The sequence below is a fragment of the Giraffa tippelskirchi genome, chromosome 1 (genome assembly GCF_054371585.1).
Source record: "Giraffa tippelskirchi isolate mGirTip1 chromosome 1, T2T-mGirTip1v1.2.pri, whole genome shotgun sequence".
Lineage (NCBI taxonomy): Eukaryota > Metazoa > Chordata > Mammalia > Artiodactyla > Giraffidae > Giraffa > Giraffa tippelskirchi.
In genome coordinates, this window is record NC_137275.1 from 5,475,001 (window position 1) to 5,490,648 (window position 15,648).

The following is a 15,648-nucleotide window of genomic DNA, read 5'->3' on the forward strand; positions in this document are numbered from 1 at the left end:
CACACATGCATAAACTGGTTAACAAATATTTTCTGTTATTCCAGTTTTAAGGGATTAAATCAAAATTAAGATCTCATGGAACACCCAAAAATTTTTGGTTCAGGTTTTTTTTTAATTAAAATATTTGATAGCAAATATTTTTGTGTAGAGGTCTCTGTTGGTATGAGTTTCTGACCTATTTTGTATTACTTCCTAAAGACAAAAGGAGGCAAATTCTAGAGGTTTGGGGGTTTGTTTGTTGGTTGGTTGGTTGGTTTTGTTTTCTTTAAAAAAAAAAACAACTGAAGAACACACTGTCAGCGTTTCAGAATTTAAAGGTAAAGCATAGATTAAATTCCCAAACTTGCAGAGTTTGATATCTTGCCTTCAGGAAGATTCTGTATTTTGCCCAGATCCCCTTATACTTAGTTCAGCGTGTTTCTTTTTATTTTCTACTAAAGGTATTAATATCCCTTCCTGTTCAGTGCCCTATTTATTCAATGCAAAGTGCTACAGAAATATTACATGAGATCAAGTATAGATACAAGCGTCCAATCAAAGCTGAGGGTGGAGAGAGCCTTCAAAAAATGTAGGCAAATAGTCAATGTCAAAGTCGGACTCTGGCTTTCTGTGTGGACAGACTCGGGAATACTGTGTGGGGAGTATTAACTTTTCTATTTGGAAGGATTTTATTTGATTGCCTTTGATCTGTGTAGTCCTCTGAAAAGGTTGGAATGTTCCAGAACAATGCATGTGAGAGGTGTGTGGGCCTGAGGCCAGAGAGGGCAGGTGGGTGGTGGGGACCCCTCCCACCCAGAGCTGAGGTTCAGGGTGCCTAGTGGGAGGGGGAAGCTGGAGGCGGGGGCTGGCTGCCCCCTGTGGGGTCTCTGGCCCCTTGCCTGCACCTGCCTTGGTCCAGCTCCCTGGACTCCCGCCCATCTCTTAAAAGGAGTGAAGGAAGGTAGAGGGCCCCCGGGGTGGGGGACAGCAGCCGCTTCATCTGAGGAGTCAGTTAGAGACTGTCTTCTCACAGGTCCTCCAGGACCATTTAACTCCACCCCACCGCCCCCACCTTCCACCACGTCAGAGGAGAGAAGAATGACCCGGAGCACAAAGGACAGGGATGACTGTGAAGCCGCATCGTTGTTTTCTGTCCCCCAGGTACATGCTGTTGTTGTCATTCGGTTGCTAAGCTGCGGCCGACTCCTTGCAACCCCATGGACTGTAGCCCGCCAGGCTTCCCTGTCCTTCACCATCTCCCAGAGTTTACTCAGATGCATGCCCATTGAGTCACTGATGCAGAGTCATTCTCTGCCATCCCCTTCTCCTTTTGCCTTCAATCTTTACCAGATCAGGGTCTTTTGTGATGAATCAGCTCTTCGCAGGTCTTCAGTTCAGTTCAGTTCGGCTGCTCAGTCGTATCCAGCTCTTTGTGACCCCATGGGCTGCAGCCAGGCCTCTCTGTCCATCACCAATCCTTTAAGCTAGACTTCAGCAGTATGTGAACGGAGAACTTCCAGATGTACAAGCTGGGTTTGTAGGAACCAGAGATCAAATTGCCAACATTTGCTGGATCATAGGGAAAGCAAGGGATCTCCAGAAAAACACCTACTTTTGCTTCATTGACTACGGCTAAAGCCTTTGCATGGATCACAGCAAACCGGATGCCTGAGCAGCCCCTAAACTGGGGGAATGATGACTCATCTCCTTCTTTTGCACCCGTGTGACAGATGCTCACTGCACGGCTAAGTCCTTAAAAATGGGGACCAGCTTTTCCTCATCTTTGGTGCAAACTGAGAAGAGGGTGCATCGCATGGGTGGGCAATACCAGAGGGGAGGCAAGGAGCAGAGGGGAGACCCCTGATAGCAGGCAGAAGTGGGTGGTTAGGCAAGGGCTGTGTGTGTAGAAATACTTCCAGGTAGGATGAAAGTGAAAGTGAAAGTTGCTCAGTCGTGTCTGACTCTTTGCAACCCCTGGACTCCACGGTCCATGGAATTCTCCAGGCCAGAATAGTGGAGTGGGTAGCTGTTCCCTTCTCCAGGGGATCCTCGCAACCCAGGGATTGAACCCAGGTCTCCCGCATTGCAGGCGGATTCTTTACCAGCTGAGCCACCAGGGAAGCCCACGAAAGATGAGGTGAGGGCAAATAGCCAGGAAAGGGTGCTCATCAGTGCAACAATGTTCATTGGGAAATGTTTTTTGTTTTTTAATATTAATAATTTTATTGTTTTTAATTAATTTTTATTGGAGTATAGTTGCTCATTGGGGAATACTTTTTAATTTCTTTGTTTTTAATTGAAGAATAATTGCTTTACAATAGTATATTGGTTTCTCCATACATTAACATGAATCAGCCATAGGTACACACATGCCTCTCCCTCTTAAACCGCCCTCCCACCTCCCACCCCAACCTATCTCTCTAGGCTGTCACAGAGCCCCGGTTTGAGTTCCCAGAGACATACAGCAAATTCCTTTGGGGAATACTTTTAAATGTTTTATTTCACTCCCTCCAACAAATTCTGAGTACCAGGCACTGTTTTCAGGACCAGGGGTTCAATGCCTGAATTGTTTAGTGATGAGCAATGTTGGTATATTCCTTAAATCATCTTCTTCTTTGTATTCATTCATCCATTTGCTCACTTACTCCTTAATTGATTTAATCAGCCTGATTGAATATACTGTAGTTGGATGAATTACCCCAGTGTGTGAGTTTTCAGACATCTTGCTTCAAAGATCTGACCTAATGAACCGCTTTTATTAGTCATCATCATTATCATTACAGCCATTTAAGGAGAACCTCGGGGCCACAAACTTGGTTACAGCATCACATAAAGCATCTCATCACTCTAATCCACCCAACAACTCTGTAAAGGTCAGCATCATTAGTCTCATTTATCAGATGAGAAAACAAAGGCCAAGTCAACATTGCAACTCAGGTTGTTTCCTCTGAATCCGATTCTGTTCTCCCCTGCCTGTGCCAGGCTGCCTCTGTAACATGACAAACTGTCTTCTGCACCTTCATCTTGCCCAGACATGGAGATTTTATTTATTTTGTCTGTTACCACTAATAACAATATTTTTTACAAAATAAGCCAATATGTGATGAGTGTGTGAAGAGTAAACATAGTAATTAGGCAACTTCAAAATGAAGTTAATTATTGCCTTGATGTGTAGGGTGGTTTGTGTACAATAGATAAGACAGCGAAAGCATCGTATCAGGACACGGTACCACATCACAAGGCCACGCTTGTCCTAAGAGTGGATCACTGGAAAACGAGCAGATTCTGGGTTCACTGGCGCCACACAAATAATTTTTACCCAGTGCTGCTTACACGGCTTTCTCTTCTATTATTCCATTATATCCCAAAGCTTCCCTTTGAGCAGATGTAGTAAACCCCGAGGTGTCAATGTTTGGTTTTATAATTCAGTGCCACTGCTTGATCTGTCAACAGCCAGATTCCCCACTACAAGGCCAGTTCCTAGACAGTATTCGTGCATCCTGTGTTTGTCAAGAATTTCCAGAACGGCTCAAGAATCAGACGTCAAGTATTCCTGTACAATAATTGGATATTTGTTTAGGTTCATTGGAATTATGCTGCTCGCATCATCTGCCCCAGGTTTAAAGTTTATGCCCCTCCAGTTCACCCGATAATCATGAGGGACTAGATCACACCCCTTTTTATCCCTACCTGACTTTATTATGTTTAGTCGCTAAGTCGTGTCTGACTCTTTTGCAACCCCATGGACTGTAGCCCACCAGGCTCCTGTGTGCAAGGAATTACCCAGGTAAAAATTGCTGGAGTGGATTGTCATTTCCTTCTCCAGGGAATCTTCACAACCCAGGGATCAACCTGTGTCTCCTGCATCGCAGGTGGATTTTTTTTTTTTTTTTTTTTTTTTACCACTGAGCCACCAGGGAAGTCCAGCATTAACGTTAAACATAGGAAATGTGTACATACCTCCAGGTAAATTCATTTGATTTTGGACCATTTTCTGTTGTTGTTGTGCTGCTACATTGCATCTGAATGCTCCACTAAGCAGTGGCCTGAGTTTGATGCTTGTCCTACTTCACGGTTTTACTTTTTTTGTTCCAGTGGTTTTTCAAAAATCTGGTGTATCTGGTTCCAATCAAGGCTAGTTTCCTTGACTGTGATTTTCTGTAACCTCAGCACCTAACCCAGAGAATTACAAACATCCCCCTGTGCCTTTGTCCCCAGACTGAAAAGTTGGCCAGTGCAGAGAAGTAGGAGCTAGGTAAAAGTGGATGGATTTGCATAATTTGGTTTTCCAAGGGCAGAGTGTTCATTTTTAACTTACATTGGTTTTGCTTTGTTGACAAACCCCTTTTCAGGGAAAAATGCATCCCTTATTCCTATTCTACGCGCCGCCCCCCCCATTCTGGTCCCTAACAGCTGATTCTTCAGATGCGTATATTTGTCCATCCAAACAGATGAGAAAGCATCCTCCCAGTCTCCTCTTATCAAAATACAGCTCTTGTGTTAGGCAGTTTCTCACATTTTCCAGTTCAACTTCTGTATAGAACTGTAGCCGCAGATGGTAATGACGTTGCCCCAGCAGTTTCAGGCTTCTGTTCTCGACAAATCCTGCTCTGTCCATGCACAATAATTAAGGTTATTAATGAGGGACCAGATTTAGTAGGAAGACAGTATACTGAACCACTCTGATTTGCTTGATGTACGTTAATAATTACATGTTATACAGCATTTGCGACCTTGTTGGGTTCCGGAATAGAAGCTATGGTGGCAAAGAGCATTGTGATCAAATCCACACTAATGAAGTAACATTTGGAGCTCGGCAGGGCAGGGAAAGGGAGGTATTGTTATTGTGAGTGCCGTGGTATTGTCCTTTACCATTTGGGGATGTATTGAAATGCATAAGTAATAATTGTATTTGCATTTATGTAAGAAAGCTCCAGCCAAGTCTCGCTCCTTTGAAAAGGCATTTACAATCGTAAATCCGGGTGTCCCAAAACAACATTCTTTGTGGAAGGAGACTTTTTTTCCTCTGTGCAGCAGGTTCGAATCCATAATGAGAAGAGAATCTAAGCAACTCAAGGTTGATAGGCTAAATCCCTGTGTGCGTGCTCTGTCGTGTCTGACTGTTTTCAACCCCATGGGATTCCAGCCTGCCAGGCTCCTCTGTCCATGGAATTCTCCAAGCAAGAATACTAGACTGGGTTCCTCCTCCAGGGGATCTTCCCAACCCAGAGATCAAACCCGTGTCTCCCTTTGGCTCCTGCTTTGGCAGGCGGGTTCTTTACCACTGCACCACCGTATAGGCTGAATAGTTCAGACTAAATTGCTTTGAAGAAGTGATCTACCTTTCAAGGCAAGGCCTCTGAATTCCTGTTAGAACATCCTGCAAATCCCACCCACAGCTTGAAAGGCCACCTATGTGAGTTTTTTTTTTAATTAGAGGATAATTACTTAAGAGTATTGTGATGGTTTTTGCTATATATCAACATGAATTGACCATAGGTATACATATGTCCCTCCCTTGGAAGAGCACTGGTTTGGGGTTCCCTCTGTCTCTTACGTCATGTGAGTTTTGAAAAAGGAGTTGAATTTGCCTCATATAGCTTTGGATTTGTATTTTTTTAACTTTATCTTTTAATCAGAGGATAATTGCTTTATGATGTTGCATTCATTTCTGCTGTAAAATAACCTGATTCAGCTATGCTGCTGCTGCTGCTAAGTCGCTTCAGTCGTGTCCGACTCTGTGCGACCCCATAGATGGCAGCCCACCAGGCTCTGCCGTCCCTGGGATTCTCCAGGCAAGAATACTGGAGTGGGTTGCCATTTCCTTCTCCAGTGCATGAATGGGAAAAGTGAAAGTGAAGTCGCTCAGTCATGTCCGACTCCTAGCGACCCCATGGGTCTGCAGCCTACCAGGCTCCTCCACCCATGGGATTTTCCAGGCAAGAGTACTGGAGTGGGGTGCCATTGCCTTCTCCGGATTCAGCTATAGATATGCACATATCCCTTCCCTCTTTGGTTGGCTTTCCTGAGACCGACTGCTTTAGAATGGAAGCAAGCAGACCCAATGGGCAAAAGAAACGTTCTCAGCGAATGTTACAAGCTGAAGACAGCCTAGACCAGGATGAGGGATTTGGAAATGGAAGCAGGCTGAGGAGGCTCACAAAGACTTTGAGGAAAATGTGAGTGTTTTGGTCAGCCTGGGGTGCCACAATGAAATATTGTGTTAGCCAAAATTTTCTTTTGGGTTTTACTGTGCTGTCTTATGGAAAAGTCCAAATGATGTTTTTGGCCAACCCAATACTACAGCCTGGGTGCGTTCAACAATAGAAATGAATGTTCTCACAGTTCTAGAGGCTAGCAAGTTCAAGATCAAAGTGCTAGCCAATCTGATTCCTTGCTTCTGATTTCTGAGCTCTCTTCCTGGCTACCATCTTGCCTCATGGTCACATGACCTCTCCTTTGCGCACACAGCAGGAGGGAAAGGGCATGCAACTTTTCTAAGACTCTTCTAATAAGGGCACTAATCCCGTCACGAGGGCCCCACCCTCATGAGCTCTTCTAATCCTCATTATCGCCTAAGGGTCTTCAAATATCATCACATCAAGGGTGATGAAGCCCTGGTTAGGACTTCCACATATGAATTTTGGGGGACACAATTCAGTTCACAGCATTGAGTAAACCTATGTGTCAAGGGCTTCCCAGGTGGCTCAATAGTAAAGAATCTGTCTGCCAGTGCAGGAGATGTGGGAGACACAGGTTCGAACCTTGGGTCAGGAAGATCTGCGGAGGAGGAAATGATGACCCACTCCAGCATTCTTGTCTGGAAAATCCCATGGACAAAGGAGCCTGTTGAGCTACAGCCCACGGGGCTGCAAGAGTTGGACACGACTGAGCAACTGCACACACCCACAAATGTGCCAAGTGCAAAGCTGGCCACGTGTTTTAGTCCATTTCAAACCAGTCTGTTCCATCTCATCCTACCTCCACCCATTCTCTTCTACCATAATTCACTCTATTCCATTCCATTCCCCTCTGGTTCAATAAATGCCCACCTGAGTCCCACCTGTGATCCCTGCAGCCTGCTTTGTTTGACTCCTTCTACTTCCCTTCTGTCGTTTTTCCTCCCTATCTGATTCCTTTTGATGACCAAGAGCAGCTCCTTTTTTTTGTTTTCTCCCTACTTTCCCTCCCTCCCTCCAATTCCAGCTCTCCTGGGGGAGCGCTGGGAAAGCTTCGCCCAACAGACAGGACTTTAAGCTTGGCTTCTGACGTTCCCTATGGCACTAGAGGACTCACTTGAACTCCGGGTTGCCGTGCTTCTGACAATCAGAGAGGATGAGGACGGGGACAGTTCTTCACGAACAGGATAGTTGTGCGCCTGAAATGTCTCAGAACAAACAGCTTAGTACCTGGTGCCAAGGTTTCAGTACCATTTACCCTGAAACGGAGACTTGACCCTCTTATCCTGAGGATTTCTTGGCCCAGGGTGGGAGTCTAGGGGGTCAGCCCTGGGGCTCTGAAGGCAACCTGTGTGAATTTAAATGCTGACTCTATCCCATACTTTCGTATCTGGGCAGATCACTAAGCCCCTCTAAGCCTCTATCTGAAAAACAGGATGATATTAGCTACTGCTTTATGGAGTTGGAGAGAGGAGTAAGTGGGATTAATGTATGTAAAGTGCTTGGTTTGGAGTGTACATACTCTTGTCAATATTATCATTATTATAATTATTATCTATCATCATTATTATTATGGGAAAATCTATAATGGGGTAAGTGATACAGTTATTGAGTCTTTCTTGCACCCAGCTTATGAGGCTGGGCACAGAGTATTCAAAGATGAGTAAGAGTCTCTGCTTTCATGGAATCCAGTATCATGGAGCAAAGATTAGACAGTATACACTTGTAACCGTGGTAATGACCGTGAAGTAAAGATTTCTGACACTATGGGGCTGTGTAAAACAGGCATTGAGATTTGGGTAGGGGTCCCGGATTTAGAGCAGATATACAGAAGGGACAGACGCTGAATATCTTAGGCTCTCCCACCCCCCAATCTCCTACCCCCAACTCAATTTGCTAGCAATCAGGGGAAAAGCCAGGACCAAAAAAAAAAAAGCCAAGAAGGATCTGTTACTTTCCAATGTTGCTGTTCAGAAATTAGAATTCATTATAAATAGCAAAAAAAAAAAAAACAAGCCAAAATAAAACAGCCTAAACCTCAAGTACTTGGATGATACCTTGCCAGCGTGGTTTTCAGCCCAAGAGGAATTTGTTTCTCCAGGAAAAAACTCGACCATGAGAGCAAATATTAGGAGATAGTCTTGATTATGCCCTGGTATTAAACAGTTACACTAACCACTGCTCACTTTCCTCCCAAGGTGTTAAAAATCGATGCTAATGATGGAACACTTTATGCAGTGGTGATCTGAGAAAATCCCTCTTGAAAACAAATGCAGAGGCAAAGTGTGCTCCGTGCCAGAGTTGTGTGTGCTCCTTAGAGAGATGATCTAGTCCCTGCAGAGAAGGGAAAGAATTAGAAATGATAACTGCTTTTTAAACACATCAGCTTGCTCACGTGTCAGTGCTAGTGTATTTTTTTTTTATCAGCTTTTCAGCCAAAGCTTCATTTGATTTGTGCAGGGACGTGCATAATAGAGGAGGCCAGTGAGCTGATTTTTATAGAGTCCGTTTGTAGCTTAAACAAAGATGGGGGATTTGGAGGATAAAGGCAGCCTGAAATATAGCAGATTATGCGGCTTTATTTTTCAGAGATTTGCTAATTCCCCTCCTCCCCCTCCTGCTCCCTGACTGAGCTGGTGGTTTTGTATTTTCTTCTTTCAGTTGCTATTCAAAGAGAAAATGGTAAGTTTTTAACTGGAATTGTGGACTGAATTCCATGTAACCCAGCTCTGTTACCTTGGCCGATCCTCTGTAAACGAATACATGTTACATTTAAACAATGTAGTCTTATAATAAATGAGGAGATAAATCAAGGCTGGACTTATAAAATGTCTTTTAACATGGAGACAGAATTCACGGCATGAGCAGAGAGCTAGAGGGTTTGTGTTTGTGTTCTTAACGTGAAAGATGAAGTTGCTTTTTGAAAGCTGAAATCATCTGAAATATAGTAAGAAAAGGGAAATGCTTAAATTTTCAGCGAGGTGATGACTTTTGCCTTTCTGGGTAATTCAGGGAATTTTCTGTATTTTTAGGATCTGGCTACTGATGACATGGACGAGCTTTCATGTGTTAACAGACCATAGATCTAAACGCAAGACTTTCCAATAAAAAAAAGGATCTCATTTGATTTTTTTTTTTAATGTGGCTTTAATTTCTTGATGGAGTTTTAGCGCTTTATTTGCAAGCAAGCTGCTGAGGCAAAAAGTCCTGCAGAGCCTCGTTTGAGAGTTCTTCCTTCTCTCCTCGACTTGTCCATGAAATCATCACAGTCTCTCCTTTAGTCATTTAGCAAATATTTATTGTGCTCTCATCTTGCCCAAAGCCTCGGCTGTACCCACTGAGGGATATAGGGATGCAGGTGATCATGTGATGAGTGGCTCTCCAAAAGAGGACATTCCGGTGGTACCCCTTGGAGACTGAGGTACTGGGATATTTTCATGTTGTGTCAGCTAGAAATTACATCAATACGAGGGATAGGCACATTATATTAGTTATCGTGCTATGTGACAACGACACACTGTAAATACATCATTGACTACTGATTATGCCGTCAATGTATATAGCGTCTATGTATAGACTTTAAGTTATATGTATATATATATATTTGACTGACTTGAAGGTGTTCATAATGCTTTTTTCCCTTCTTACCTTGCTAGGTTTTGAGTACTTAATCCTACTTGGTGTTGATATTCATGCTCTGTCTGACACTATCCTGAACTGTTTCATTCAGGCTGGATCCCTGGGTCAGGAAGACACCCTGGAGGAGGGCATGGCTACCCACCCCAGTATTCTTGCCTGGGGAATCCCACGGACTGAGAAGCCTGGTGGGCTTCAGGCAGTGGAGTTGTAAAGAGCTGAACGTGACTTTGCAACAGAGCACCCACGCGTACCTCTCTTCTTAACGTGAAACACCCTAATTTCCCCAGTGTGGGTGCATCTTCATTTTTCACTTCTTTGTTTTGCTTTTCAAAGTGGAAGCAAATCCTATTTGGTAAACTGGATGAACATATAATAAGAGAATGTTAATGTGAGAAGGAGCCCTCACTGTTATTATTATTACCTAGCCTAAATTGTACAGAGAAGTACATGACATGGGAGATCAGGAAGGTTTATTTCTAAATAATCTCGGCCATAGTAGGGGCCACTGACAGAAAATGCATGCCTTATGAAATCCCACTGGAGGAAGAGCAAAGATTTCCCCTGGGGGAATCAAGCCCTCTATGGATGTCTGAAAGTCGTGTTTATTGCTTACTTCTGCACGTGAGGAGGAAGGGGTTTAATGAAAGGGGAAAAGAGATGGGATAAGGGGGAGAGAAGGAAAATAAGCATGGCAAAATATGGGGGTGGTGTGTGTGTGGGGGGAATAAACTTCCAAACTGGTTTGAATGGGAAACCAGAGAAAACTTGGCGGTGGAGACAGCATCTTCATGCAGGAAGACATCTGAGAAATGGCACCGGTGCTGCTAGATAAAAAATGAGCTTGCAGGAAATATAAGAAAGGAAATCCTGGGTATTGGTAGGGCAAAGCAAATATTTCTTGAGATGGTGTACGAGCATCTCCTTTTTTAGAAGCAGAGTGGTATCTCTTGTGTTTGAAGAATAATTCAGAATATTGGTGAGGAGGGCCTTGGGCAGAGGGGTTCTGAGCCACCCCTGCCTGCTTTCCCACGTCCTGGTGGTCCAGGTTCATGGACAGTGAGGTGAAGCGTGTGCTGACCTGCACGCGGGCTCCATAGACAGAGACAGCCTCTGGCCTGGCTTTCTATCTTTATCACCCCGCTACGCCAGCTTCTTGCTTTGGAAACTGCCAAGGCAGTTTCTTTCTCTCTGTAGAATAGAACTTCTGCTCTTCCTCCCCTGGGGGCACTGTCTATAGCACCACCCTTTTTGTGCCAATTTCTGGTGGCCTGGCAGTCTTCTCTGAGTCAATGAATTCGGAATGCACACCCCTGGGAGCATCTGTCTTCGTAGTTCTGCTTCTATGTTTCCCCAAGAGAAAACTGAGCACCCTTGCTCATCGTTTAAATGTGTTTCGGTTGATTCATCAATCTGTGCAGTTACTTATGAAATAACGTACCAGCAAACTACCACAGACGCAGTGGGAAAGAACCTGCCTGCCGATGCAGGCGACACAAGAGATGCGGGTTTGATCCCTGGTCCAGGAAGATCCCCAGGAGAAGGGAATGGCTATCCACTCCAGTATTCTTGCCTGGAGAATTCCATGGAGAGAGGAGCCTGGTGAGCTATAATCCATGGGGTCGCAAAGAGTTGGACACAACAGAGCAACTGGACACACAGAAACTACCATAATTATGCGATTTTTCTAAAGCAAGCTGACCCACATTATCGTGAACATTGTTAAAAAATAATTACACGTGTACACCTATAATATATGTATGCAATTTCCGTGTTCCAGATTTCTTACTGTTAGGGGCTATTTAAGGCTTTGGAAAGAGATCCAGTCTTTTCTGGAAAATGTCCAAGGATGGATTTAGGACTGTTTTGTCATCTGATGAATTTTTTCTTTATTTGCTTTAATTCTAACTGACATTCAAAGACACCTTAAATAGACATTGAACGCATGTTACCAGTAATGACAGTTTGGTTGTAAATGACCCTCAGGCTGGTCCTCCTTCTGCTTAAAGCCTTTCTTGTACATAAAACCTGTGATTCCTCTGATGTGGTTTAAATAGCTTTTCATTGTCAGCACTTTAGTTAATTTAAATGAACATTTCCTGGCTGCTGTGTAGTTGACCAATGGTGGACTCCACATACTAATTTAGATTTGAACAAATTTAAGGAACTTCATTCTGATGTTGCAGTTTTTTTCATAACCTCCTGTTATTTTGTGTTTGTTGGAATATACATGTATTCGTTGACATTAGCTTTTGCCTGGTGTTTTCATAGGTACCGTGGAACCGTGGAATGTCATTTTCACAATCACCCTGCTAGTTTGGAATTGTAGGAATTCACCAGGTGAAACTCCAAGACTCAGAGAGGTTAGATCACTTGGTCTAGGCCACGGAGCAGGTGAATGTTCGAACAATTCAAACACAAGGCTTTTTACCTCTAAACTCAGTGTTTACTCAGCTAAGCTACATACACTAAATAATTGCCAGTATGTGATGTGTTTTCAGGTGGTAACTGAAGGAAGAGATTTAACTTAACAAACATTTAGTACTGATTAGAAAATTACTAGTTTATCACTGTTTAAGATAGAAGTGTGAAAGTTCACTTTAAAAAGAAATTTAAAGTTTTCTAGAGAATATTTTTAAAGAAAAGTATTAGACAAACAATAATTCACTGGTTATGTGGGATATATATCCACATAAATATATATATGGATAAAATTATATGTGTACACAGATGTAATACATATATGTATGGATATGGGCTTCTCTGGGGACTCAGTTGGTAAAGAATCCACCTGCAATGCAGGAGACCCAGGTTCAATCCCTGGGTGGGGAAGATCCCCTGGAAGGAAATGGCAATCCACTCCAGTATTCCTGCCTGAAAAAGTCCCAAGGACAAAGGAGCCTGGTGGGCTACAGTCCATGGAGTTGCAAAAAGTTGGACACGACCTAGTGACTAAACCACCACCGTATATGTATATGTATATATGGGTGGCCCAAAAATTGATTCAGATTTTTCCATCATTTGTTATGGACAAACCCAAATTAACTTTTTGGCCAACCCAATATCTTTATATATCAGCCAAATGAGAAAAGCAAGAGTTGTTGATTCAAAGCCTGCTCCAGTAACGGAATCAGTCACCAGCACCTGAGTTCTGGTAAAGACTCAAAGGCAAGCAGAGGAGTGAGAAAGCTTTCTAGTGGAAAAAGGAAGGTTTCCTGTTGGCCCTGATTAGAGGCTCATGCCCTGGGGAAGCTGGAGGTGGTCATCCCAAGTTGGTTGGGGGTGCCTGTCTGGCTTTCTCATGCTGGATCCTAAGTTGGAAGTGGGGACAAAATGTAACCAGCAATCAAGTAATCAGTTTTAATTGAGTCCCGGCCAGTTTAAACCGATCGTTCCAGAAGTTATTGTTTCACTTTCTGGATTGTCACTAGAAAGAGCAGTCAGGCTTCCTGCAAGTCTGGCTTGTAGCAGGCTGACTTCCTGGGTTGTTCATTGTAGAGAAGGGTTGGGTTCCCAGGCAGGTTGCTTCAGGCTGTGGGTGACAGTTTATGTATAGTCTGGCCATTGTTCATTTGTATATTGTTTCCCCCTCTCTCCCTCCCTCCCTCCCTCCTCCCTTCTCTATCTATCTGTTAGGGATTTCATGTGGTAGTTGCTTCCCATCACTAATAAGTCAAGTACATGTCAGTGACTAGGTAGTGGTAAACTTGAACTCTCCAAGAAGCCATTCTGCTTCTCCTACATGTGGACAAGCCGTGGCAAAAGACAGAGCAGGGCAAGTCCTTATTGAAATCGGAGTCTTTGATTTCTCAGGCGGAGTAAACAGACCTCAGACTTCTGATTCTTCCAAAGACATGCGGTGTCACCATCTGCAGATCATTTTAGATTTCTGGATTTCCCCTCTGTTCCTCTAGAATAAAACTCCTAATGTCTATCGGCTCACAAAGTGACAAGGACATGTACGTGCATTGAGCAGTGTTGATCTGGAAGAGTCAGCAACCAAATAGGTAAGAAGGACAAGCTAGTGATAGTGCATGTACTATAATGAGAGCCAAAGCTGAGACTGAAAGCAGTGTTCATCTCACAGAGGATATACTGTGCCATGCGCCTAGGGTGCAGAGGAGATAATATTCCATCTGGGTTTTGAAGGAGATGTATTTCTGAAAATGGACATCCCCTCTGAGGCTAGCCCTTTCAAATTGCTTATTTAATAGATATTTTGCTCTGTTATAGAATTGCAGAATATAAGAGCTAAAGGATCTGGAGAGAACACCTAATTTAACTGTCACATTTTCTGACAGAGAAGCAGTATAGCACGATGGTTAAGAGTGTGGGTTGGAATCTGATTTGACAACCCCACTACATGACCCTGCCTTGGGCACATTACTTTCTATGCCTTTCTTTTGTCATCTGTAAAACGGGGTTGCTCATCACACCTAATTTATAAGGTTGTTGAGTTAAATTGTAAAAGTGATTTTTAAAAAGTAACCAAGATATCGTAAGAAAGCTTTCCATAAGTAGTAGCTGTTGCTATGATACAGAAATGGGGAAACAGAGAAGTCAAATGATTTGCCTACCGTCCCAGGTAATTACTGACAGACTCGGATGAGCATCTCTGCTTTCCACTTTGTAGTCCAGGACACAGCATTTCATTCTATCTTGAACTGGTTTATGTTGTTTTAATTATTTATTGAAACACAACAGAAATGAAGATAAACTTTTTCTCTCTTTGCTGAGCCATGGTTTGCCGCAGGAAATGAATGCAATGAATTCCTAGTTTATCTTCAATTCCTCAAAATTCTTTGAAGCTACCTCTAAGGTCACTGGGCCTTCACTCTCTAGCCTTCTGGCTTAGACCATCTAGAAACTGACTGTCCTGCAACCTAATCCTGTCAAGGGAACAAATGCAGAATTTCAGAGACAAGGTAGGATGAAAAGTCTTCCCCTGTGAATAGGTTTGGTGTGAGCTCTATTTAGGATGTAAGGTGTTTTATCTCTGACAAAGTAAGAAGCTGCACAATTTAGGTTTGCTAATCTATATAGTGGGCTTCCCAGGTGGTGCTGATGGATAAAGAAGCTGTGGTACATATATACAATGGAATACTACTCAGCCATAAACAGGGATGCATTTGAGTCGATTCTAAGGAAGTGAACGAACCTACAGCCTATTACTCAGAGTGAAGTAACTCAGAAAGAGAAAGAAAAATATCATATACTAACGCATATATATGGAATCTAGAAAGATGGTTCTGATAAAATTATTTTCAGGGCAGCAGTGGAGAAACAGACATAGAGCCCAGACCTCTGGACACGGGGGGAGGGGCAGGGGGAGAGGGTAATGTATATGGAGAGAGTAACATGAAAATTTACGATACCATGGGTAAAATAGATAGCCAATGGGAATTTGCTGTATGACTCAGGGACTTCAAACAGGGGCTCTGTGACAGTCTAGCAGGGCAGGATGGGGCAGAGGATGGGAGGGAGGTTCGGGAAGGAGGGTGTACCCATGGCTGATTCTTGTTGATGTATGACAGAATACCACAAAATACTGTAAAGCAATTATCCTTCAATGAAAAAAAAAAGAAAAAGAACCCACCTGCTAATGCAGGAGACATAAGAGATGTGGGTTCCATCCCCGGATCATAGCAGTGCTGTTCTAAAATAGCCAAAACATGGAAACAACCTAAACGTTCATTGAGAGATGAATGGATAAGGAAGATGTGGTAGATACATACAATGAAATATTACTCAGCCATAAAAAGAATGAAATAGTGCCACTGGCAGTAACATGGATGCAACCAGGGGTTATCACACTCAGTGAGTCAGAAAGACAAATAGATGATCTCCCTTACGT

The 15,648-nt window shown here is 43.3% G+C and overlaps 1 protein-coding gene across 18 annotated transcripts in view; it reads left to right on the top strand.

Moving 5' to 3' along the window:
* LDB2 (LIM domain binding 2) overlaps positions 1 to 15,648 on the top strand; it is a 451,461-nt gene that overhangs the window by 183,969 nt on the left and 251,844 nt on the right. For 4 of the 18 annotated variants that reach the window (XM_081591851.1, XM_081592346.1, XM_081591948.1 and 1 more), the window contains exon 3: positions 12,066 to 12,188. The exons of the other annotated variants lie outside the window; for them this stretch is intronic. In XM_081591851.1, coding sequence (XP_081447977.1) covers positions 12,066 to 12,188 — 123 coding nt within the window. The remainder of the gene's footprint in view (positions 1 to 12,065; positions 12,189 to 15,648) is intronic. 18 annotated transcript variants of the gene reach the window in all.